The sequence below is a fragment of the Heterodontus francisci genome, chromosome 35, assembly GCF_036365525.1.
Source record: "Heterodontus francisci isolate sHetFra1 chromosome 35, sHetFra1.hap1, whole genome shotgun sequence".
Taxonomy (NCBI): Eukaryota; Metazoa; Chordata; class Chondrichthyes; order Heterodontiformes; family Heterodontidae; genus Heterodontus; species Heterodontus francisci.
In genome coordinates, this window is record NC_090405.1 from 52,260,174 (window position 1) to 52,285,929 (window position 25,756).

The window sequence follows — 25,756 nt, forward strand, 5'->3', positions numbered from 1 at the left end:
GGCCTTTTATGTCCCGTGTGGCAAAAAAGAGAGAAAAAAATGACTGGTATAGACGACTGTGCAGCAAGAACCTTCAAATCAAGGCAGCATCTATGGAAGAGAAAGCATCAACATTTCAGGTCTTTAACGTTTCAAGTTCTATGAGTGATTAATCGTTTCTCTCTCCACTGCTGCATCCTGACCTGAATATTTCCAGCACTTTCTGTTTCTCGCATCCGCAGTTAATTTGATTTAGTTATTCAAACTGCCGCTTGCATGATCTCCAAACCTATGTGCACACAGAATGGAAGCTTACAATGCACGACAGAGCTGATTTTCTTTAATGTTTTATTTGAGGACTCGTTGAGTTTAGAATTTACAGCAGCTGTGTTTTTCTCCCCCTCCAGAACTGACATTCTGATATCTGAAAAGTGATCATTCTCCAAATTCAGGCAACATTGTAGGCCACAGAAAATACGCTAGTCTGATCCTGTCAGGATCAGTGGAGCTGTTACAGGTATAGATATGAGGAAGTATATGGAGAGAAGATGTAACCATGGAGTCTAACTACAGTCCTAGATTTTTTAAAAATAAAATAACCCCTAAAACTAAGGATGTCACAATAGGAACAGCTGACAATACCAAATAGTCTGCAATCGCTTGTATATCTAGTACATACCATAATAGCAACACACAAGTCAATAAATACTTGTACGTTTTTAGTTTATACCTGCACGCTGCACCCACTATTCATGACAGACTGGTAACCCTGTGCCTCACCCCAACGTTATACCAAAATGCTTTTCCTAAATATTTGGAAGTACATAATCTATAACTGCCTCACTGGTATTTTTCCACAGTTCAAGTAGGCACATGAAAATTGCACACACATCACTGTTAAACTTCAGTGAAATCCCAGTGGTCAGACTGGTTGTGATAACAGTACACTGAAAGAGCTCTTGTTTTACAAAAGATGCTGTGCTGTTGCAGTAATTTCAATAATCCACATAGGTTTGCTTTGACACTTGATATATTACTCAGAACATGATAAATTTACAATTTAAAAAAAGTTCAACTTAGTTACAGCCATTTCAATTTCAGGCCTAATTATTCCAGGGTTTCCAAAACTTTCACATGGGATTTTGCTCATTTTATAACAGGAATTCCCAATAGCCAGTTATTCAAATACTCCAATGTTGCCATTAACATCCTTTTTAAGAAAACTAAATTTATCTCCAAAAGCAGCTAACTTCCTCCTTTTTAAAAAAAAGGAGGAAACCTTCAGAAATGTGAGAAGGTAACTGTTTCTGTTGATTACAAGTTAAATGAATCGGATTGCACTGCATCAGAAGAGCTATGAATGCTGAACATCGGACACAGAAATGCTGAAAACACACAGTGGCTCCTTCAATATCCAAAAGGAATGTTTCAGGGGAGAACTTTGATAGAGGTGGCATAAACTTCCCAGAACAATGACCTGTATTTTCCCCCAATCAGACCTGCTGTGTACTTAGCGTTTTGTTTAATCTCCAATCAGGTTTCTGCGGGTCTGATGCTGCGATGTAAATATTGTGACATCCTCATTTCAAGCTGACTCCTCCCAGCACCTCAAGGTCTGGACAGACAGCCAAACTACAGGTTATTGCACAAATACCCTAAGAGATGTGTATGAATGAAGGCAGGGTGTTCAAATGTTTAGTATGGTTGCAGGTTCGATTATTGTTAGCAAGACAAGTCCTATCACAATCTGGTAACTAAATGTCAACTGCCCACTGAGTCGGCTCCAAGTTATTTATATAAAACGTACCAGAAAGCAACAGTCCCTGGTTTACATGGAGTCCAGGTTCAGTTGCCGTTAAATCCATCTGTAACAGAAAAAGTACTTGGCAAAGACTACCCTGCCTCACTTTCAAGTGTTATGACTCTTCATTGAGAATTCCATTGCCAGCCATGCCGCAATTTTTAGGAATACACTAACACACTAACTATGCACCAGTCAGATCAGAACACTGGATCCCTTTGCCTGCTCGGCTTGGCTTGCAGATTTGAACACAATGATTTTGTGTACACAGACTGCTTCAATGCTTGTGTACCATAGTGTTACAATCACACTCGTCTCCGTTCTTGCACGCTCGGTTTTTGTGCCTCCGCGTCACGTGCAAACTCCCCGCCCTTCGCCTTTCAGATTCCAAGGTGTCTACTTCCTTGCTTTTAAGGTGATGAATTAACAATTAAATCAGGGCGGTTTATAAAAGTGATAAATTCACATACACTGTAGTGGTATATGCACAAATTGTATCTAGAGTTTCTTTTTTCTTTAAAAAGTGCATTGGTTGGGGTGGTGTTGCTGTGCCTTTGCTACACACGCAACTTGAAGTCCATGAATTACACACTCGGACTCGAATAGATTTGTCCTCAATTCCACATTTCTCAGCGCTGACCATGACTGCCCCACATTTCCTCCCCCCCACCCCCTGGGGTTTGTGGATTGAACAGCCACAGTTCCTATTGCTAACTGGCTGCTATCTCAACTCCTAGCTCCGTGAGAAAGCATCGTTGGGAAGTCATTCAAACCAGCCGAATACGGAATGTGGAAATCTCCATCGGTCGCATGGAGACGAGGCTGCTGTTGAAGGGCTCGGTGGGATACAGAAGAGACAGAGACATCGGCTGCACACTCCTGATATCCAAACCCTGGAATAGATTGTCCAATGATAACTGGAACAGAAAGAGAGCGAAGAACCAAGTTAGGTTGCAATCAACATTTCCTTCAAGTCAAGCATCCAGACAGTGTTATCTCCTGGTTTCATGAACCTGACAAATGTGTCAAGTGAGTTTTGATAAATTGCATGGCAGGATATATATTAAAAAAAATTCTCCCTCCTTCTCTCCTGATAGTCTGTCAAACTGTACAAGAGCAGGTACGATCACCCACCCTCGAGCATCACGTACAGGCCTAGACATGAGCACTCAGGCACTATTCGACCATGTAAAGTTATGCAGAATAGCCCAATCCTGTCTTTAAGATAAAATCCATACAGATGCATTTCAGGCACAGGGAATCAACGATCAACACTCAGGAGCAGGAACCCCTGGATAATCCTTCCCTAGTTAGTGCTAGAGAAGCCATGCCAAGTGAGTTCCTGGGAGAACCCTCATCTTCCATGTGAACCAAATACAGAAAGATTACATTACCGCTGTTCATTAAAAGGTGATCAACCTTATACAAACAGGCAATTGTGTAACACTATTTCTTGAAGATATTTGCATTCATAGTAAACATACAATGCCCCAGGCTCTGGACACCTCAAGAGTTACACTGATCCCGCACATCAATTCACCTATTTAGACAGTTTGTCACCTTGACAAACCAATGTCATATATAAACAACCATCTAAAGCTGTGTTTAATTATTTTAAGTCCAGTGTCAGATCTTCCTGCATTTCATACCTTGCCCTGGGTGGTAGTGCAATTGAAGCCTAGGTTCTTGGCCTCCAGGCCACAGTCAAACCCTTTCCGATGAAGAATTAGCGCCATCTCTAAGCCAGGGACTGAAACCATCTGTAGCATAAAATGAGAGAGGGGACCATTCAGCAACTGAGCTGCATTTCGATACAGAATAGCCTGAGAGCTGCTGCACGATAATGACATTGTTTTAGCTCCACTGATGCAGGAGTTGACTAGAGAATGCACACCCATATATCGAGCATTTGGCACTTAACGTGAACGGGACTGTGGAAGGTAAAAAGCTGAAGCTTCACCCCTCCAATCCAGTTCTCGTGAAAGGTTATTGACTGGAAATCTTAACTTTTTCTCTCCCCACAAATGCTGCCTGACCTGAGTATTTCCAGCATTTTGTGTTTCTATTTCAGATTCCCAGCATCTGCAGTATTTGGCTTTATTTGTAGCACAGTGGATATGTCACTGGACGAATAATTCAGAGGCCTGGACTAACGATCTAGAGACTTGAGTTCAAATCCCATGACAGCAGCTGGGGAATTTAAATTCAGTTACTAAACAAATTTGGTATAAAAAGCTGCTAGTATCAGTAATGGTGACCATGTAACTACTGGATTACTGTAAACACCCATCTGGTTCACTAATGCCCTTTAAAGGAGGAAAATCTGCCATGCTTACCTGGTCTGAACTATATGCCACTCCAGACCCACAGCAATATGGTTGACTCTTAACTGCCCTCTGAAATGGCCTAGCAAACCACTCAGTCATGAGCAATTAGGGATGGACAATCAATGCTGCCCTTGCCAGCGACACTCATATCCCCTGAATGAATTTTTTTTAAAAACCCTCAACTGTCAAGTTGTCTAATGAGAAGCGACTAATTACCCTCCGCAGGAGAGGGGAAGGTTTACTGAACTGCTTTAGGTTTGAAGCAGCTTCCAGAGGACAAAGGAGGCTGCAAGAACCAAGCGATCCCTCTGTGGCAGACTCAGTAATGCACTCTGGCAGGGCTCTGTGGCCAGTCTGAGACCTGGACCTGCCACCAGGAGGCTAGCCTTCTTCCCACTCGACTCCCGGTAACATTGTAAGCCAATACCCCGATGGACAGTGCAGCTCAGGCTGGTCAAGCAATGGGAAGTGTGTCGGTACTCTGTGCAGTGGTGTGGTGTAGCAATGAAGTTAAGCGACCGGCAGCACTGATCTGCATTGTTTTCTCACCATCCCCTCTCACCTCAGACTGAAGAGTTCTCATATTCAGGATGTGGAAGTCACATGGTACGGGAATCGAAAGCGGACGCCAGGGTCTCATGGGTGGAACATTCTGCTGACGTGGAGTAATGGGCATCGCCAGGACCTCTTGGTTCACGTGCATCGAGGTCATGTGACTGAGCAAAGAGGGAAAGCTCACAGGCCTGCTGTCCTGCACCTTCAGGAACAGAAATAAAAACCTATCAGTCTGCTACGGATCTCACAGTTCATCCAGTTAGGCAAGGAGCTGTTGAAGAGAAACGAACACAAACAGTGTAACATTCCTGAGCACCCCAATGTGATGGGTTATTAGCTCCATGGTTCACTAATCTACTTGGGCCATCTGAGCACGACCCCAGGTCTAAGCTTTCGTTTCCCAGTGACGTCTGCGTACAAACCAGAGTGCCCTGGGAGACCACTTACAAAGTTTAAATCCCAGTCCCCATCAATTCCTAGACATGCAAGCTGCTGATACTAAGAGATGTTAGCATTCTGGTTTCAGATTTATCTGTCAATGAGGGAATAGCATCAAGAACAGCCATTTCTGATGCTCCAGGTCCACCAGTTTCAAACAGGGCAAAACAGCAAGAAAGAAACAAACAGAATTAGGGAGGAATCACCCAGACCTTTATGGCTGGATTGCCTAAGACTGATGGGCCACAACATGGTTCACAGGGCATAGTTTGGACACCCAAAGTCTTCACAGTGAGTGCAGAAAGACATTAGATGTGCCCATCATAGCCGAGCCTGATCTTGCCTTCAATTCGACATCCATACACAGTACTCACTGGGTAGGGGTCCAGGAGCAGAAGCTTTGGCTGATTTTTTCCCCTTTTCCTAGCTCAGGAGGACAGAGAGCTAACTGTAGTGGGCCCAAGCACCACACAAACTGAAAATAGCTAAACATAGCACAGGACCGTACTAGACTGTGCGCCTCAGTGCTGTGTTGGTCACTGGAGTTACCTACTAAACCATCAGGGGGAGCTAATTATCAACTTTTGAACAAAATAAACCCCAGAGGAGAACACGAGCCAGTTCCAACCATGGAGAATGGAGTATTTACTAGTCTGGAACTCTCCTGCAGACAGGACATTCTCAAATAGAAGCGAGATGGCGTGGTGTGGATCCTGACTATCATTATTGCCCAGTTTCTAGCAAACTGCGCAGCAGATAATAGGAGCAGATTTGTCGTCACTGGGCACTGCACCATGGCACAGAACAATCGGAGACTGCCTCCTGCATTTGCTTACCTATAGCACAAATGTATATACTCACTCTGGGCCATAAACTGAGCAGTGACTTTACACCATCACAGACCTACCCTAAAACACTGTTCTGTCCTTTCGCAGTTTCCCCGCTTGGATTTCAGCTGGTGCGGTCACATGACCCAGAGACACATGGGGCAGCAGTTCTGCGGAGGGTCAGAGGGGGGGCAAAAAGCAGTTTGTACTGGGGCAACACATACATACAGCTTGGGAGTTATAAATATTGTACCATGAGGTGTTTATTTTGTGCCAGTTTTATCTCTCCTGAATGGCTGATAATTGGGGTACAGTTTCAGGGTCAGTAGTAGCTCTCTGGTACCTTAGAATCTTCAGAAGTGTGAACCCACAGTGACAGTGTCAATAAATTCTCTCATCTGGATCACAGCCAACCCCACTGCTGTCATTACCAGATTTTCAGACATCCAACTCTTCAGCAACTATCATTGGACAGCAATCGGGGAATGGATCCCTGGCCGATTGCCCTCCCTAGCCCAGGGAGGAAAAGGCAAACTGCTGGTTTGACACTGAAACAAGACAGATTACAGCGCTTGCAAACAGAGAGACAGACAGACAAACAGCTACCAGCTATATCTCACACTGCAGCTATGACTCACAGCACGGAGGAGGTCAAAGTTAATTTACACATTACACTTTGACCCAGCCCCCGCTCTAAAGGTTACCTCATGGGTGCTGGTCCGGGAAAAGATGGAGGCTGCGAGTGCCTGTAACATGGAGTGCAGCCTTGACAGAAAGCCAATGTGCTGAAGAGGAGCAATGGGAATGAAGAAAACGATGAACATGAAGGAATGCAGTACAGCAAATGGGCAAGTATAGCTTTTCACATCCCACAGACACTGCATTAATTATACAATGTGTATATACACACACACACACACACACACAAACACAAACACTGACCCTTCACTGTGTAGACCCACAGACACCCAGATGTTTCACACTATGGAGTACTTGCAATTTGTGTCTGTAATCCCAGGTTCCTAATCCCAGACCTGTTATCTGGGAAGGTTTGGGGAACAGGCAGTTCTATCAAAACACTGCTCCCGCCCCAACCATCCTACTTATATAAATAAAAGCAAAATACTGCGGATGCTGGAAATCTGAAACAAAAACAAGAAATGCATCCTACTTATATAGTCTCCAACTCCTAACTCATTCCGTTCCAGTGTTTCTTTTATTCTATTTAGTTAGAGATACAGCACTGAACCAGGCCCTTCGGCCCACCGAGTCTGTGTGGACCATCAACACCCATTTATACTAATCCTACATTAATCCCATATTCCCACCTTCCCTCAATTCCCCTACCACCTACCTATACTAGGGGCAATTTACAATGGCCAATTTACCTATCAACCTGCAAGTCTTTTTGGCTGTGGGAGGAAACCGGAGCACCCGGCAGAAACCCACACAGTCACAGGGAGAACATGCAAACTCCACACAGGCAGTACCCAGAATCGAACCCGGGTCGCTGGAGCTGTGAGGCTGCGGTGCTAGCCACTGCGCCGCCCTAAAAACTGTAGAATTCCTCACTTCCCTTAGTCTTCAGCTTGCCATCACCTAACCATTCCTTCTCTACTTGATTCAGCTTGCACATACAATAGGCAAGGGCCCTTCATCTAGGTCTCAGTGACAGGGCAAAAGACACATGTCCACTCTCCAACAAAGTGACTGGACAATGCAACGCTTCATCTTGTAGACCATTTCATCTGACACATCTATTGATGTGTACATAAACCCAGGCATGCACACCTGCTGATATACATGTGCACACTTTCCTGCATTATAACAGTGACGATACTTCAAAAGGATTTAATTAGCTGTACAGCAATTTAGGACATTCTGAAGTCATGAAAGGCGTTATATTAATATGAGTCTTTCCTTCTTTCTATAGCGTGATGTGAAAAGGAAGTCAAATGTGTCATGTTCAACCTTTGCTTCACACCTGCAGACACTTGCTACTTATTCTCTAAATTGGAAAGTAGTGACAGGAAGAGAGGTGAGAGAGAGAGAGAGAGAGACAGACAGAGAATTCCAGACAATCGGTCCAATTCTATTCTTCCTTATTCCCCCCTCACCAATATCCTCCGCTGGAGGTGTCAATTTTTGATGCAGTACAGTTCCACAGACTACATTGGCTATCCAAAATCGCCCAAGTACTTACACTCAGTGAGGGCAGGCAGACTATTTGACCAGAGCAAACATGACAGCTGAGCCCAATTCAGTCCTCACTTGTCATACACACTTTCCAGAGGGAGTCACTGGACAACAGGATGGAGGACCCAGTTGCTATCCCCTTCCTTCCCTAGCCCAGGGACATTGAGGTCCCCAGCTGAGATCAGCTGAACCGGAGATCTCAAGTTTTAAGGGTCAAGCATCACATCTGCTGGCGCCTTTAACCACACCGCTACTGAGAGAAAACACTTGCTATAAAAACTTAAAAGTCTACCTCCTCTAGTACACATTAAGCCAACAGACCACGTACGGAGAAGGTTGAACGAAGTGGGTTTAAAAACAATTAAATACTTTGTTTGATGTCGCCCTCTTCTCCAGCAAGATACGGAATCTGTTGCAGGTCACTTTATTGTCCTTCAGCCCCTGTCCCAAGCCACGGTTATCATCCTGCATGAGACGGCGATCCAGAATAACCTCCAACTGACCTGGGAATGAAAAGGGAAGAAAGATGCTCAGTGTTTAACAGAAGTGAATGAAATAGCTCAGTGTTTAGTGAAGTTTGCATGTTTTTTCTGTTAATTTCTTTCCCCCTCAGGGGAGTGGGGCTTGTTGGCAATCTTCTCCAGTGGATTTACAGTGCTGGTGACTCTCTGCTAACACCCCTAGTGGTTATTATTCATGCATAAGCCTAGTTAGCAGGTCTCAGCGGGCACGGAGGATTTCCTAATCGAGACCAACCCGACCCTCACTCAATATACACTCGCACATGCACTCCCAGGACAGAGGCACTGGATAGCAACCAAGGGCAGGAAGCCTGGAACATTTTACAACAATTCTTTTCCCAGCAGCACTGCTGCTCCCAACCCAGGCTGAGATCAGCCAACTCAATGTAGAAAATGGATGGAATCCTCAGCCTGCCTAGTCTGTAGAGTGAAGCTACACGCTGGTTACATGAGCCAAGTTAGAAGGAACGATAACGGGTCACCTCTCCCCAAAATGTGCCAGTTTGTTTCACCCCTACTCCCTGTCCAAAACATACAGCAAAAAAAAACCCAAAATATGTAATTGTCTTGACACTGTCTAAACTGTAATATCGTAGGACTGCAAAGTGTAATTACCAATCTTCCCCAAGTGTGATGAGAGTAATGAGGAGAATGGAAAATTCTGTGACCCTCAGGTAATGCTTGGGCTGCTGCTAGTCCCACTCAAGAGGGCAGCATTAGAGGTGTAGAGCTCACATTCTTTTGTTGTTATGGCTTTGGGGGAACAATTACTGCAGCAGGTACCAACAGTAAATCATTTAGCATATAGACAGGTCACTTACCAGTGCCTAAGCTCGACACACCCAGAGATTGTGCACTGTGCAACGTCAAGCGGAAATGATCATCCTGAATGTAGGCCATGGCTGACATCGGATAGAAGTTGGCCTGAAGTGGCAATTTCTGAAAATATTTTCTAGGTTGAATCTACGAAAAACAACAAAAAGGTACAGAAGCATGTAGATCGATCCAGACTGCTGCACAAAGACTTTCTCATTTAAAAACTACAATACATTTTCCAGGATCAAATACCCCCACTAAAAATGTTATACACTATTACAGTGAAGCATACCTAATTTAATTACTGACTCTTGGCCTCTTGCAAAGCAACTTATGCAAACTTGTCAATTTGCACTTGCGTACCCTCTAGTGAAAGCACCGCAACAGCACTGTCAGGAGAACCCGAAGGGACACGACATGTGTCGGGTTCAGGTTGGATCGTACGTCCGGGTCCGGCATTCGGGCTGGGCCGGATTGGACACGCTCCTTCACAACTTCAGCTAAGTGACTCTAATGTTAATTTACTTTTTAGACTTTAAAGGTGGTTTTGTTAGTTATTTTAAACTTGTGCAGGTAAGGAAGAAAGTGAAAAATGGAAGGCAAGTCAGCTGATGGTCGGGTCGGGTTGGGCGCGGGCTCGCAAGGGGTTCTGTTGGGCTTGGATCGGGTCCCATTTGCAGACCCGAGCAGGCCTTTAGTTTACATTGTCCATTTCCATTACAAATGTAGACAGAGGAATTGATGTTGGAAAAATATAAGTAGAAAACTGCATGAATTTAATATAGGAACTGATTACATCTGTGGACTCCCCCACTCAAGGAAGGATATACTTGCCCTGGAGGCAGAACAATGAAGGTTCACTAGATTAGTTCCTGGAATGAGGGGGTTGTCCAATGATGAAAGGCTGAGTAAATTGGGTCTATATTCTCTGGAGTTTAGAAGAATGATAGGGGATCTCATTGAAACATACAAGATTCTGAAGGGGCTGGATAGGGTAGAAGCTGAGAGATTGTTTCCCCAAGCTGGGGAATCTAAAACACAGGGGCACAGTCTCAGGATAAGAGGTCAATTATTCAGGACTGAGATGAGAAATCTGTTCACTCAAAGGGTTGTGAATCTTTGGAATTCTCTACCCCAGAGGATTGAGGATGCTGCACTGTTGAATATATTCAAGGCTGTCATCGGTAGATTTTTGATCTCTCCAGGAATCAAAGGATATGGGGAACAGGCGGGAAAGTGCAGTTGAGGCAGAAAATCAGTCATGATCGTATGAATGGCACAGCAGGCTCGAGGGGCCGTATGGTCTACTCCTGTTCCTATTTCTAATGTTTGTATTGATTTTGACCCCATGAAAGATCCACTAGAAAATAATTTATAAAATATTTTACACATAACAATGTAAGGATAATGTTCTAAAGAGTCCCTCCCCCACCCCAAATATATGTGGTCAGCTACAGAACTGAGTAAATTCCAAACATTTTTAGTCAACAATATAATTTTAATTCTTAACCAACTAAAAGATTAAGAAAAATATTGAAACATTGAAGCACAATCCTACATAGGAAAAAACTTTTATCCAACAGTTGCATAAATGACAATATGGCACTGTGTACTTCTTAAAGACATATACAGACATGTGCTACGATGTAAAAAAAAATTGTTTCAAGGTCATAAATGATGCCAGTAAATGTATCCACTAATGCCCACCAGATGGAGTCAATGCATTTTAAAAAAACATATTTTGAAATTATGACATAAAAATGGATTTATGCCTAATATACAAAAAAGGACATAAAATGGGAAGTAGGCAATTTACGGGAAATACAACACCTTTGTTCTTTATAACAATGTCTTAAAATGTTTTACACAATGAAATACTATTGAAGTACAGCAGTGATATGTAAATACACAACATGAGCGACGAGTTAATCTGTTTTTGGTATTACTGGTTAATGTTGGCCAGGACCGCAAGAGAACTCCCTGCTCTTGAAATAATGTAACAGGATTATTAACATCCACCTGAATGACAGTAACAGGCAGGTTGAATCCCAGTTTAATGTACCCTCTGAAGGACACTGCACTGGAGTATAACCCTAGGATCGAGTTCAAGGCTAGAGTACAATATCCTCTCGTCTTGTCACGTCACACAAACAACTCAGCTTTTCAAAGCAAGGAAGGGAACCTACAATTTTCTGTGAAGTAATTTTGGACTGTGTTACCTGAAACCCATTCAGGTCAGTGAAGAATGTGTCTCCGCTTTCAATATTGGTGGACAGCCGCATTGCCAGCTCCCGGTTGACCTGATCGTGAATGTCAACAACAATGGAAACATCCAAAGAAAGCCCCTCAACTCCTGTCAGAACAAGAGTGCACAAGCAGGTTATCACTGAGTCGCATTTAATGGAACATATTAGGAGTCATTCACTGGAATCATTCTTTGTTCTTTGGCTCTATTGCAATGCCGGAGGACATCAGCTAACTCAGCAGAGTCTTGGAGCAAGACTTGCTGATCTGGTGATGAGATCAGATACTTCATTTACCCACTGGGGGAACGGGAGGAAAGCTAGTGAGACCACTTTCAAACAAGCAATACCTTTTTCTTGGTCTAAAATAGACTGCTTGAATCAGCTTCCCGCCCAAATTATCTTGCTGTGAACAGTAGGGGAAGTGGATCTTCATATTAAAACATACTGACTGCGATGACAGTACCCAAGAAATGTGCTAGTTTTATATATCCACCTTCACTCGTGCTCGGTGATTTTCACCCTTAGCAATTCCCACCTCCTGATGCCAACAATGGCACTAAAACTGCCCCCTTCTACACATCGTCACTATTCAGTGCACCCTGTAGAAGGGCTACACAGAGATATTAAAGCGAAGACAGATCAAGTTAAGCAGTGATGGGTATACCAGTGCTGAGGTTATGGTTTTGGATTAATAAACTTGAGTTGTGAAACAAAATTCAAGGAATCTAGCAATTGAAAAACGACCATGAAAAATGCCAGGTCACATTTAAAACACAAATGGCTCATCGTGTCCTTTAGGAAGGGAATTTGCTGCCCTAACAGGCATGGTCTCCACATGACTCCAGGGGTCCTGCACAACACACTCTGACATAGCGCAGCAAGCCAAGGCAATTAAGGAGAGGCAATAAATGTTGCATTGCCAGAATCTCATGCCAAAAGAATGCACATTTTACACATATACCCACGTAAAATATACATAAATGTACGCATCTTCAGGAGAGGAGAGGTTAAATTATAGCCGGGGGGACAAAGAATATATACATACACTATGCAAGGCCCAGATTTAAATGCAAGGTCAAACAGTCCTGTCACAGTATTACCTCAAACAAATGCTATAATGTTGACAAAGATGATGTAGAGGATACTGATTACAATGTAAGAGGATGTATTGTCTGTTCAAGTGCCAAAGCTTTGGGACAGAATGCGTCAGCCTCTCCTGTGCCTCCCAAACCCGCCATCCTACACACACTTCCTCCTCTCGACAACCTCACAATGTTGACTATTCATCGCTCCATTGCCTACCTCAACCCATTCTCTCCCACAACAGCAGAACTCAGCTCCCTCAGTCTACCTTTCCTCTGACAAACTACAGGTTTTTAAAAGATCAAGGCTAACATTGCCTAACCACAGTTCCTTGATTTATCTTTATATATTTATTTATATCTGAATGACAGTGTTCAATGGCAGCCCTCTCACTAGTCAGTGCACATTTCAAGCCTAATCCAGTATGCAAGCACATAACCTGGACGGACACCAATGCTACAAAGCTGGAGACACCATCTTTCGGATGAGACATTAAGGCCCAATCTGTCTGTTAAATGAAGATGCCGTAGCACTACTGACAGAGCAAAGAGCTCTCCTGATGTTGTGGCCAACAACCGATACCACAAAAACATACTAACTGGTCATTTGCCTTATTTGCTGCTTGTGGAACCTTGCTGCAAATTAGCAGTGGTGTTTCCTGCCATCTAATAGTGACTGTAATTTGGTGCTTAATAATGGACTATGTGCTAACCACTAGTGTGGTATTAAGTTTGTAACCTTTGAAACTAACCCAATATACAGAGATGGACTTCTGCGCTGTTGCATGGTTTAACGCTCCCAACAATACCGAGAAATGGTGGTGCGGGGAGGGGAGGGAGGAATTGGAGGACAAAGGGTTTAGTCAATTACATCAGTAATTTGTCATTGATAATCCTGGAACTTGCTCAGTGGTCTTCAGGACCCAGGGAAGAATTTCCCCAGAGTGTTTCCTGAAACCAACCAGCAACCATTTCATCTACGCCAGGAGTCAGCATTACTGGCGACTGGCAAGGGCAGTGCCACCCAATGAATAGGGCAAGCACCCAGGGCCTGATCGTCTGTGATCACGCTTTTCATTTTTCATTTATTCCTTCAACCGAACAAAATAGAAAGGAAGACTTGCATTTCTATAGCACCTTGCATGACTACAGATCATCCTAAAGTGCTTTATAGCTGATGAAGTACCATTAAGTGTAGCCACTCTTGCAATGTAGGCATTGCAGCTAATTTGCACACAGCAAGCTCCCACAACAGCAATGTGATAATGTGTTTTTAGTAATGCTGCTTGAGGGATAAATATTGGCCAGGACATATAGGAGAAATCCCCTGCTTTTCTTTGAAATAGTGCTATAGGACATATAACATCCACCTGAGAAAGTGGACGGGGCTTCCGTTTAGTGTCACATCCGAAAGGCGGTCCCTCAGACAGTGTAGCACTCCCTCAGTATTGCATTGGGAATATCAGCCTGGATTTTGTGCTCAAACCCCCGTAGTGGGATTCAAACCCACAAGCTTCTGAATCAGGAGAGAATGCTATCCACTGAACCATGGCTGACTCAGTATGAAAGTTTTGGACGGTGCACAACAGTAAAGTTGATCTGATGAAGGGTTGCAGACCTGAAGTGTTAACTCTGTTTCTCTCTCCACAGATGCTGCCAGACCTGCTGAGTATTTCCGACACTTTCTGTTCTCATTGCAGTAAAGTTGCCTGCTCAGTGCAACAATCTCACTCATGACTGGTGAGAAAGAAACAATTTGCATGCATACAGCACCATGTACCTCACACCCGACAGCCACTGTTGTTTTGCAGACTTCCAAATTGCAGCTCTAATCATGCTTTAATTATCAAAAGTGTAGAAGTCAGTAAGACACACAGCACATTGCCACAAATCAAATAGAGAAAGGTGATGTGAGCCTGCTACTGATTATCTGACAAATGGTACAGAGCTCTTGTATGGCTCTCAGTCATGTTCAAAGCCCATCCTCACTAACTTTGCTGTCCTTGAACACATCTGCTTTAAATACTGAACTCAAACCTTTTCACTGCTTTCCTTTATTGGCTGAGGTATAGAATACAAAAGCAGGGATGTAATGCTGGAACTGTATAAAACACAGCTGGAGTATTACGTACAGTTCTGGTCACCACATTACAGGAAGGACATAATTGCTCTGGATAGAGTACAGAGGAGATTTACAAGAACATTGCCAGGGCTAGAAAGTTGCAGATATGAGGAAAGATTGGATCGGCTGGAGTTGTTTTCCTTAGAACAGAAGAGGCTGAGGGGTGGCTGAGAGGTGTACAAAATTATGAGGGGCCTAGATAGAGTAGACAGGAAGGACCTGTTTCCCCTAGCGGAGGGGTCAATTACCAGGGAGCACAGATTTAAGGTGCTTGGTAGAAGGATTAGAGGGGACATGAGGAAAAACTTTTTCACCCAGAGGGTGGTGGGTGTCTGGAATTCACTGCCAGGAATAGTGGTGGAGGCAGAAACCCTCAACTCATTTAAAAGGTATCTGGACATGTACCTGAAGTGCAGTAACCTGCAAGGCTATGGACCAGGTGCTGGAAAGTGGGATTAAATTGGGTGGCTAGATTTTTCGGCTAGCGCAGACACAATGGGCTGAATGGCCTCCTTCTGTGCCGTAATCTTTCTATGGTTCACTGTTCACAATGGATCTTCGCACCATCCACCATTGCTCCTACTCTAGCTTATTGTACATACCCCACTTTCCCCACAGCTCTATTGGTGTCGGTCCAACCATGTCACACCTGCACTTGGAAATTCTCTTCCGAAATCTCCTTGCCTCTGTAGTACTCTCCTCTCCTCCAAAAGTCTCTCAGACAGTGCATTCAGTCATCTCCTGCTCAGTGTCTACGGCTCCTCCTCCCAGCGCACCCTAGGGAAATTTTACAAGAGTGTTGCTAAGAGCAAAGAAAGCTGCTGTTACCTGGCAGATTGTTGAGGCGCACTATCTGGTGGAAGTGCTGATAGAAACTGATAACTTCAGAGAACAATGGACCTTTGGTAATGCGAGTGATTGCAGACTGTTTGGAAATGTAAGCCTGAAAACAGACAAACATGTGCAGCCATTTAGTACAACAAATTAGACCAGATCTGAACCACACTACAATAAAGTGTAATACTTTGCACTATCCTTTGTACTATTCTCCGTCCCTAAACGTTATTGTCCAGCACAGGGCTGTAACTTCCCCTTTCCCTAAACAAAAGGGAGGGGAACCATTCACATTTTCTTTGAGCTCCTCCCCTTGACAAAAGGGTTCACTTGTTGGCGCACAATTGCAGTAGCTTGCTCATGAATCAGGAACGAGACCGGACAGCAAGTATCAGAGGCTATTCAACTGTGAGGGGCAACACAGCTGGTGCACACTTTCCATTGGGCAGTACAGCAGGCAGCAATAGGATCCCTGGCCTCTAAGCCAGGCCACTGCTGAGCCCAGTGAGTTTACAGCACATGGGCTGGGGGGGGGGAACCTTTATGGTTTATATGCCACAGAGACTTATAAACATACTGCTTATGAGTTACAAAACTACAAGTGATGCAGTAACGCACACACTTTATACTTCAATGCTCTAGTTTTGAAAATATATTAAGGAAGCAACAGGATTTTTCTTTTCCACAATTCCAGATCTTGTATTCCCAGCAAGAAGGGCATAAATGTTTACACGGATACAGTTTATGTTACCAAGTGCCTTCATTATTCTGGGCCACAAGTCAGTCAGAAGTAGGACTTACAGATTTTTAAACAAGACTCTATGGGTCCACGAGGAGAGCCCTAGGGATCCACATGTCAGCAGCTTTCTGTTCAATGGGTATAACATTCCTGTAACTGTTCAATTACTAACACTTTTGTATGAAATAAAAAATTGTTTCCTGCAATGACAGCAACATTCTGCTTTGGGTAGTGAGCAGTGTGGCTTAGACATTAGGATAGGGATGTCTTGGGAGTGTGCCAACATGTGCAAGGCTTCCCAAGTGTGCAAGCCTCCTCCCACCCCAACCCCCACAAGAGTTTGAAAGCTGCTGTTATAAAGCTCCATACTTTAGCTTCACCATCAGGTAGGAAGAGATAGGCCCCACTCTTATCCTTAAATGGCCGTGTCCCGTACCACATGAACTCCATCCGCACTTTCTGCTTCTGCTGGTCGTCTTTCCGCTTGATGGTCTAAAAAGTTAATAGCGTTACTGAGCAAAATAGGAGGCAATCAAACCAATGTGGTTACATTCTACCTGACCAACATCAGAAACAAAGGGAATAAAATGTACCAGGATTAATCGTCACTGAAAATGTGCATCGAGTTCTAAACGTAAAATTACAAATTATACAAAGACTCAATCCTACTCTCACCCCAGATCCATCTGCAACTTGCAACTGTATAAACCTGTTACTTCCTATTTTATCAGCCAAGTTTTGCTACACAAGCTGTTCTATGTACAACCACTATAACTTTGAGATGCAGGGAATAATAATAATAAAGCTTGCAGCACAGGTTGCCAGAGTTTCTTAAACCAAGTAAAATGGACCGAACAAGGGTAGTTCAGTTACTTTCTACAAACATGTTGGCATACAAGGAGGACTTGCATACAACTGGGTGCCAGTGATGTTCGGCATTCCTACCTCCATTAGTCCTGTCACTCCATTAAACCACACTTGCATGTGTTGATTTTCGATGAAGAAGTCATCAGTCGAAGACTCCAGGATCTTCACGCTGAATGGCTCCTTCTTATTTACAGTCACATCTCTGTTGCGGAGATAGATGATCACATTGGATTTCACTGACGCTCGGTAGGTAAGTGACTCGGTCAACTGGAACACAGCAAGTCCCAAGGCAGAGAGTCGAGTGACAAAGGAGATCTGTGGTGAAAGAGAGAATAGATGTATAGTAGAGACTGTTTGATAAAAGAATCGTGTTATACTGAATAAAGGGGTTCAATTCACCGTACTTGCATGAATTGTGCTTACACTCCACAGTGCAAATAACCAGAGATGTCATTAGATTTAGTGCATTGATACCAGTAGGTCAGGTTCATGAAGTGAGAAGTAAAAGGAACATACTTAGGGCATAGATTAACTTTGGCTGCTGATCACCACCACTGACAGGCTCATAGAATGAGCTTGCATTTTTATAATGTATTATGTCCCCAGTACATCCCAAAGCTCTCCTCAGACAAGTAATTGCTTCTGGTGCATAATTATATTGGTAATTTACACAGAGCAAGACTCCACAAAGACCAGAGATAAATAATGAGTTAATCAGTTTACACTGCTGTTGGTTGCAGGATGAATATTGGTCAGGCCTTTAGGAAAACCTCCTGCTCTTCTGCAAGTGCTGCCACGGGATCTTTAAGATTCATCTGAACAGGCAGAGCGGGTCTCAGTTGAAGGATTCCTTGATAATGTAATGTTGCATTCCTTCAGTGCTGAACTGCATCAGCCTAAATTACATGCTCAAACTCACAACTCTGACAACAGTAAGAGTGGCCAAGCTGACGCTATAACCAGTAGTCCGCTGTAGTAGTGCCAACACAAAATCTCAAAACCAAGTTCGGAAGGACAGAATCAACAGCCGTACTTCTATGTCCAAGTGGACACATGAACATTTCTCATACCAACCATTACAATTTACTGAAATTCTTGTGTCAACACACAATTGGATTCAAATCCACGTGACCCAGAATTCTATTCAGTACCTGGTATATGTCAGTTACCATGTCCGTCGGTGATTTCCACACAGCGCTGATCTGCGTGGGCAGATTGTTTCCATCAATTAATGTAACCCTGGCCTGAGGTGAGGTAGCAAGAACAGAGATTACAGAGGGACGCTCTTGCTCAATGGGGTTAAATACGACCACATACCTGGGAAAACAACATACAAGGTGTTATAAAGTCTTACATACAAAAACAAGCCCACACTGGCTTAACATCAAGAGGGCAGAGATTTACGGTAATTGGCAAAAGATCCAATGGCAACATGAGGAAAATCTTTTTCACGCAGCAAGTGGTGAAGGTCTGGAATGCACTGCCTGAGAGCGTGCTGGAGGCAGGTTGAATCGAGGCATTCAAAAGGGAATTATAGTTACCTGAAAAGAATGAATGTGCAGGGTTACGGGGAGAAGGCGGGGGGAATAGCACTAAGTGAACTGCTCATTTGGAGAGCTGCTGCAGACATGATAAGCTGAATGGCCTCCTTCTCTGCTGGAACAATTCTGTGACTGTGACTTTAAAAAAAAGTTATACCTGGGAAGAGACTCCAGCTTTATCACCATTTTCTCTGGTAACGCATCATGATTTTGCCGTTTGTCATCCTGAAATTAAAATAGCGACTTTATAATTCACAAATAGGGCAAATCTAACTTAATTGCTAGTTATAGCTTAAAGTAGTACTACTGCACTTGTACACTGTGGCAGACTCCAGGTCGGATTTCAGGAGAGACACATACATATACCACTTTCACTTGTCTGCACACCACTGCAGACCCGGGCTCCATGCCAGTTGCCTCTGAATGGAAGCCTGCTTAATGGTGTGTGCACAAGAGGGCTGTGCTCTTTTGAAAAGTAAGCAGATGTAAAGCATGGACGTCAGTGCTCAGACTCACCGAGTTCCAGTTGACACAATGGCTGGACGGCTTAGGAACGACATGATCTGACGGTAGACCAGAAGACTCAACGAAAATCTGCTGCCAGGTGAGTTTGACTGCAGCACCAACCGTTAAGGCAGCAAATGTGAGTAGAATGACAAATCCAATCTAATGTCAGAGACAAAGGTTGGTCTGTCGATCCTCCAGGGTAAAAGAGGGCCTGGGGATAACAGAGCTGCAACCAATTCACCTGCCTCCTCAAGGACACAAGAAACAGAAAAAACACTTGTCCCATGGAGGAGGAAGTTAAGGGGGAAAATATTAATATAAAATTTTTTAAAACGACATGGTTTACAACCATTTCTGTATTGCATTAGCACCAACAGTGGTAGTTTTATAGTATTTGGTGCAAGCAATTGATACAAACTCCCTTCATTCCTCCCCATAAAGTCCTTCCCATTGTCTACCTTTTGAGGTACAGTCTACTGCTACAGGAGCACTCTCGTGTTTCACCTCATGTCTGCACACACATGCTTTCCAGCAGGAATAAAAGGATGACTAATTCTTGCTGACTTTATTTCCCCTCCATAGCCAACTGCAATGGCAACCCAGATGAGATCAGTGCAGACCAGAGATTGAATCTGGAATGCCATTTGGACCAATTTGCATTGAATTGCTGAATCCAACAATGATTTCTGGGGTGTCGCACTCAGCCTGGGAGTGGATAAGATATTGGCTGAAGGATGAATTTCCCCCCCTCTCACTTCTGGCTCTGTAAATAGGTGCTCATTTTAGCTTTGCTTTTAACGGCGGTATTATATTTAATAAACACCAAAAGTTAATTTACCATCTGCAGAAAAAGTGAAGACTGGTCATATCTGTAGTTGCTCTTGTCCTGGAGTATTAAGAAGTGAGCTGCATTAATTATCACTCGTTTCAAATTCATAAGGGAGTGAAAGAGCCTGAAAAGAAATAAAAGTTTAACGTTTATACAGCATCCTATCATATCCTCAAAGCCTTGTGCTTAGCATGAAGAACAGGAACGGTATATAAAACCCTCTGGGTTTACTTGGCAGCTTTAAACTGCTGAAATAAGACTTCAGTCGTCTTCACAAACCAGGCCAACTATTGCACAAATCGGCAACAGAAACATTTCCATGAAAATAAACACTAAAAGCAAAGCAGCAGAGTTTGCTCCTCGGCTAGGAAATAGGAATGGGATCTGATGAAAGTACAAGTGCACTGGGTGCATTGATCTCAAACTTAGGGGTCCTCAATCCTCAGCTCTTGCAAACCTGCCCATGTTCATACTCCACGCCTAATTGTGTGGATTTCTTGGTAGTTAGGCTTAAAGTACAGCGATGACTGACCCAAATAATGATAATTAACTGATACCAATTGGGAATTTATTTAAGTTCACACAGCCTCATAGCAACACGTACCGGATCCCATAGTCAACGACCACCACTTCTTTTGAGGTGCCAGTGATGGCATCGTGGTGCTGGAACAGGCCGATGTTCCGGCGAGCTTCAGTTAATGAGCTATAGTCAGAAATCGGGTATTTACTGTCTGCACTGGAGCGTCGAGCGTGATTCAGGGCCAAGCTGTAGAGGATCTCAGCTGCTCTACAATAAAATGACAGGTTTTTACAGAAGGCCAGCAAGGGTCATTCAATAAAAATACCAATGCACACTTGTTGATCTGACAATTTTACAGAAGGAAGTCATTCAACTCTTTGTACTTGTGTCAACTCAGAGTGTAATCCCAATCACTTATTCTGTCCTGATTTTACCCTCTGACAGCTTTCTTTGTAACATATTTAAGCCACTTTCTGTTTTAAAAGTTACTCTTCCACCATTCTACAGTCCTCTGCATAAAAAAAATGCTAACCTTTCATTCTTTGGATGATCTTAAATTGCTGTCCTCCAATTACTGACTAACCAAACAGCGGAAATTGTTTTTCCCTGATTTACTTAATTGAAACTCCTCACAATTTTGAACATCTCTACTAGATCCCTTCCTAACCTTCACTGCTCTACTGGAAGCCCAAGTTTCTCTGGTCTCTCAACTAAAAAGAAAACTCTCCCTGGTACGTCTCTCCCGCACCCTTTCTACAGCCTTGGCATTATTCCTAAACAAGTGCCCAAACTCCTGTGCTGTTGTTCATTTAACAAAAAAAAAAATGACTCTCCCTCTTCAATTAACTTTCTCTATTATTCCACATCTATTCTTCAGTGTCCTCGGTTTCGATTCTGCCTTTGCTCTCTTTCCCCAAGACTTGCTTATAGAGTGATTTACGGCACAGGATGCCATTTGGCCCATCGAGTCCATACCGGCTCTCCACCAAGCTACGCAGTCAGTCCCACTTATCCGCTCGATCCCCGTGGCCCTGCAAGTCTATTTCTCTAAGGTGGCCATCCAACTTCCTCTTCAAGTCATTGATTGTCTCCACTTCTATCACCCTTGTGGGCAGCGAGTTCCAGGTCATTACCACCTGCTGCTTAGAAGTGCTTCCTCATATTCCCCCTGCATCTTTTGCCCAAAACTTTCAATCTGGGTCCCCAAGTCCTTGCACCATTAGTTAATGGGAACAATATTTCCTTGTATATCTTACCTAAGCCTGTACAAACCACTGACCACCTCCAGGCGCGTATCCATTGTCTCTCGAGATAAGGAGGCCCAAAAGAAAGAAGAATAGTCTTGTAAACTTCTATTAAATCTCCCCTCAATCTCCTTTGTTCCAAGTAGAACCCCAGCTTTTCCAAGCTAACCTTGTAATTAAAATCCTCCATCCCTGGAACCATTCTGGTAAATTTCCTCTGCACCATCTCAAGGACCCTCACATCCTTCCTAAAGTGTGGTGACCAGAACTGGATGCAATACACTAGTTGGGGCCTAACCAGAGCTTTATAAAGATTCAGCATAAATTTACTGCTTTTGTACTCAATGCCACTATTTATGAAGCCCAAGATTCCATATTCTTTACTAACCACTCTCTCAATATGTTCTGCCACCTTCAAAGATCTATGCACATGCACCCCAGGTCCCTCTGCTCCTGCACTCTTTAGAACTGTGCCATTAAGTATACATTGCCTCTCCCTATTCTTTTCACAGAATCGTTACAGCGTAGAAGGTGGCCATTCGGCCCATCATTTCTGCACTGGCACTCAAAGAGCAACTCCCTCAGTTCTATTCCCCTGCCTTCTCCCCAAAACCCTTCACTTTCTTCCTTTTCATATAACTGTCTAATTCCCTTTTAAATGCTTCAATTGAACCTGCCTCCACCACGTTCTCAGGCAGCGCATTCCAGACCTTATCCACTTGCTGCGTTTTTCCTCATGTCACTTTTGCTTCTCTTAATAAATACTTTAAATCTGTGCCCTCTCATTTTCGATCCTTTCACGAGTGGGAACAGTTTCTATCTACTCTGTCCAGACCCCTCATGATTTTGAATACCTCTATCAAATCACCTCTCAGCCTTCTCTTCTCCAAGGAAAACAGTCCTAACTTCTCCAATCTATCTTCATAACTGAAATTCCTAAACCCTGGAACCATTCTCGTGAATCTTTTCTGTACTCTCTCCAATGCCCTCACGTCTTTCCTAAAGTGTAGCTCCCAGAATTGGACGCAATACTCCAGTTGAGGCCGAACTAGTATCTTATACAAGTTCAGCATAACTTCCTTGCTCTTGTACTCTATGTCCCTATTAATAAAGCCCAGGATACTGTATGCTTTATTAACCACTCTCTCAACTTGTCCTGCCACCTTCAATGACTTATACACCTAGGTCCGTCTGCTCCTGCACCCCTCTTTAGAATTGTACCCTTTATTTTATATTGTCTCTCCACGTTCTCTCCAGCAAAATGAATCACTTCACATTTCTCTTTGAACTTCATCTGCCACCTGTCCGCCCATTCCACCAACTTGTCTATGTCCTTTTGAAGTTCTACACTATCCTCCTCACAGTTCACAATGCTTCCAAGTTTCATATCATCTGCAAACTTTGAAATTGTGCCCTGTACACCAGGTAAAAGCAAGGGTCCCAACACTGATCCGTGGGGAACTGCACTACAAACCTTCCTCCAACCCAAAAAACATCCATAACCACTACTTTGTTTCCTGTCACTCAGCCAATTTCATATCCATGTTGCTACTGTCCCTTTTATACTTTCATTGTAGCATTTTTCTCAAGACTTACTTATTTCTCTCCAATTAAGATAAAATGTGAAGACTCCAGGTACAAAACCTCTTACAATACAGCCCTTTCTCAAACGAACTGGAGGCTCCTTACCTGAGGTGCGATTCCAGCACTCTATCCAAGTTCTTATAGAAAGGCCGGGAGGTAAAATATCCACTCCAATAATGGTCCTCACGGTCAGCGTAGGTGAAGAAGTCCCCACTGAGGACTGGGTAGGACGGAGGCTTGCTACCAGGGCTGACACCATACTTCTTATAAACGGCATCAAAGTACTCAGACAGTGTTCCAAATTGCACCTGAAAACAAACAAATGGACATCCAGTGCAGCGTGAGGAGAGAAGACCTAGATACTGAATGCACAGCTTCCTTCCCCCTCGAATGTTTTTCTCCCACCCACCAAGGCACTTACTTCCTACTTGGGTGTTTTTTCACAGGTGCCCTCCAGTACCTTCCCAGCTATCATGATTTGGTCTCACCCAGTGCCCACACATTTCCAGGTCTCTCTCCAAAAGGCTGTCAGCAGAGAATATCCCAGCAATTTCCCTTGCCTAACCCAGAGGACACTGCAATCCACCGTATGGCATGCTTGCCTTCATTGGCCGAGCTATTGAGTACAAGAGTTGGGACGTCATGTTACAGTTGTACATAACGTTGGTTAGGCCGCATTTGGAGTACTGTGTGCAGTTCTGGTCGCCACACTACAGGAAAGATGTGATTAAGCTAGAGAAGGTGCAGAAAAGATTCACAAGGATGTTGCCTGGTTTGGAGGGCTTGAATTATAAAGAGAGATTGGATAGACTGAGTCTGTTTTCCCTGGAGCAAAGGAGGCTGAAAGGGAACATGATAGAGGTATATAAAATTATGAGATAGCCAGAGTCTGCTTCCCATGGTAGGGGTGACTAAAACTAGAGGGCATAGATTTAAGGTGAGAGGGAGGAGGTTTAAAGGGGATCAAAGGGGTAAATTTTTCACACACAGAATAGTGGGTATCTGGAATGAGCTGCCAGAGAAGGTGGTGGAGGCAGGAACAGTAGCGACATTTAAGAGGCATCTGGACAGGTACTTGAATGAGCAAGGCATAGAGGGATATGGAATTAATGTTTCCTCAACCACTAACTTAGCCAGCTAGCTCAGCACAGACTGTGGATGAAAGCAGAGATCTTCTTGGTCTGTACAGCTCAGAGACTTTGCTACTGAACCATTGGAATCCGGACAGCCAGATTTTACCTCGACACAGAGTACTTACCCGTACATGAAGCTCTGGGTGAGAGTTCATGTAGTCGAAAAGTTTTGCATAATTCTGGAACTGCTGGTCCCACTCCAGGGCATTGTCATAACGAAAATCATCTCCTACAGGGATCAGAACCACTTTGCTCTTGTACAGCTTGGACTTTTTCCGATATTGATCCAAGAGTAAATTTGCCCTGAGAGGAGAGAGACAAGAATCTATCGTGAGAGAGAACTAAACAGATATGGAAGGAAGGCAAGAGCAAGCCTGGCTTGTCATCAGCAACAAGCAAATTAGACTCTATCAATCAACTAGGTTTTTCCTCGTAGAGAAGGAAACTTGCTATCAGGAAAACGGAAACATTAATAAGAGTTGGGATATCAAAACAATGAATATGGAATCTTGGTAAATAAATCAAAACAAGCAGACAGATACATATATTTATATGTACCGACGTCGAGTCAATTTTTCCCATTATAAATTCCTATATTTACGCAGTGGCGCAGTGGTTAGCACCGCAGCCTCACAGCTCCAGCGACCCGGGTTCAATTCTGGGTCCTGCCTGTGTGGAGTTTGCAAGTTCTCCGTGTCTGCGTGGGTTTCCTCCGGGTGCTCCGGTTTCCTCCCACATGCCAAAGACTTGCAGGTTGATGGGTAAATTGGCTTTTATAAATTGCCCATAGTATAGGTAGGTGGTAGGCAAATATAGGGACAGGAGGGGATGTGGTAGGAATATGGGATTAGTATAAATGGGTGGTTGATGGTCAGCACAGACTCGGTGGGCCGAAGGGCCTGTTTCAGTGCTGTATCTATAAATAAAAAAAAATAAAAAATAAATGTCACACTGTAAACATCTCCCATCAGTGAAGGTACTGTAGTGTGTCCAGTGTTAGAAGTAAGTAATTAAATTGGACAAATTTAGACAGGCTATTTCATGACTG

General features: G+C 43.6%; 1 protein-coding gene across 6 annotated transcripts in view; it reads right to left on the minus strand.

Moving 5' to 3' along the window:
• Positions 1-310: 310 nt before the first annotated feature.
• The window catches only part of man2a2 (mannosidase, alpha, class 2A, member 2), a 44,513-nt gene continuing 19,067 nt past the window's right edge, over positions 311-25,756 (minus strand). For 3 of the 6 annotated variants that reach the window (XM_068015602.1, XM_068015597.1, XM_068015596.1), the window contains 15 exons: positions 24,834-25,011; positions 23,681-23,883; positions 20,832-21,014; positions 20,237-20,351; positions 19,049-19,116; positions 18,502-18,667; positions 17,429-17,665; positions 16,853-16,975; positions 15,739-15,853; positions 11,680-11,813; positions 9,466-9,607; positions 8,493-8,626; positions 4,670-4,864; positions 3,430-3,540; positions 311-2,697 (listed from right to left, as the gene is read on the minus strand). In XM_068015602.1, coding sequence (XP_067871703.1) covers positions 2,548-2,697; positions 3,430-3,540; positions 4,670-4,864; positions 8,493-8,626; positions 9,466-9,607; positions 11,680-11,813; positions 15,739-15,853; positions 16,853-16,975; positions 17,429-17,665; positions 18,502-18,667; positions 19,049-19,116; positions 20,237-20,351; positions 20,832-21,014; positions 23,681-23,883; positions 24,834-25,011 — 2,254 coding nt within the window. In that variant the 3' untranslated portion in view covers positions 311-2,547. The remainder of the gene's footprint in view (positions 2,698-3,429; positions 3,541-4,669; positions 4,865-8,492; positions 8,627-9,465; positions 9,608-11,679; positions 11,814-15,738; positions 15,854-16,852; positions 16,976-17,428; positions 17,666-18,501; positions 18,668-19,048; positions 19,117-20,236; positions 20,352-20,831; positions 21,015-23,680; positions 23,884-24,833; positions 25,012-25,756) is intronic. The other 3 variants (XM_068015600.1, XM_068015601.1, XM_068015599.1) reach the window with 3 other exon arrangements.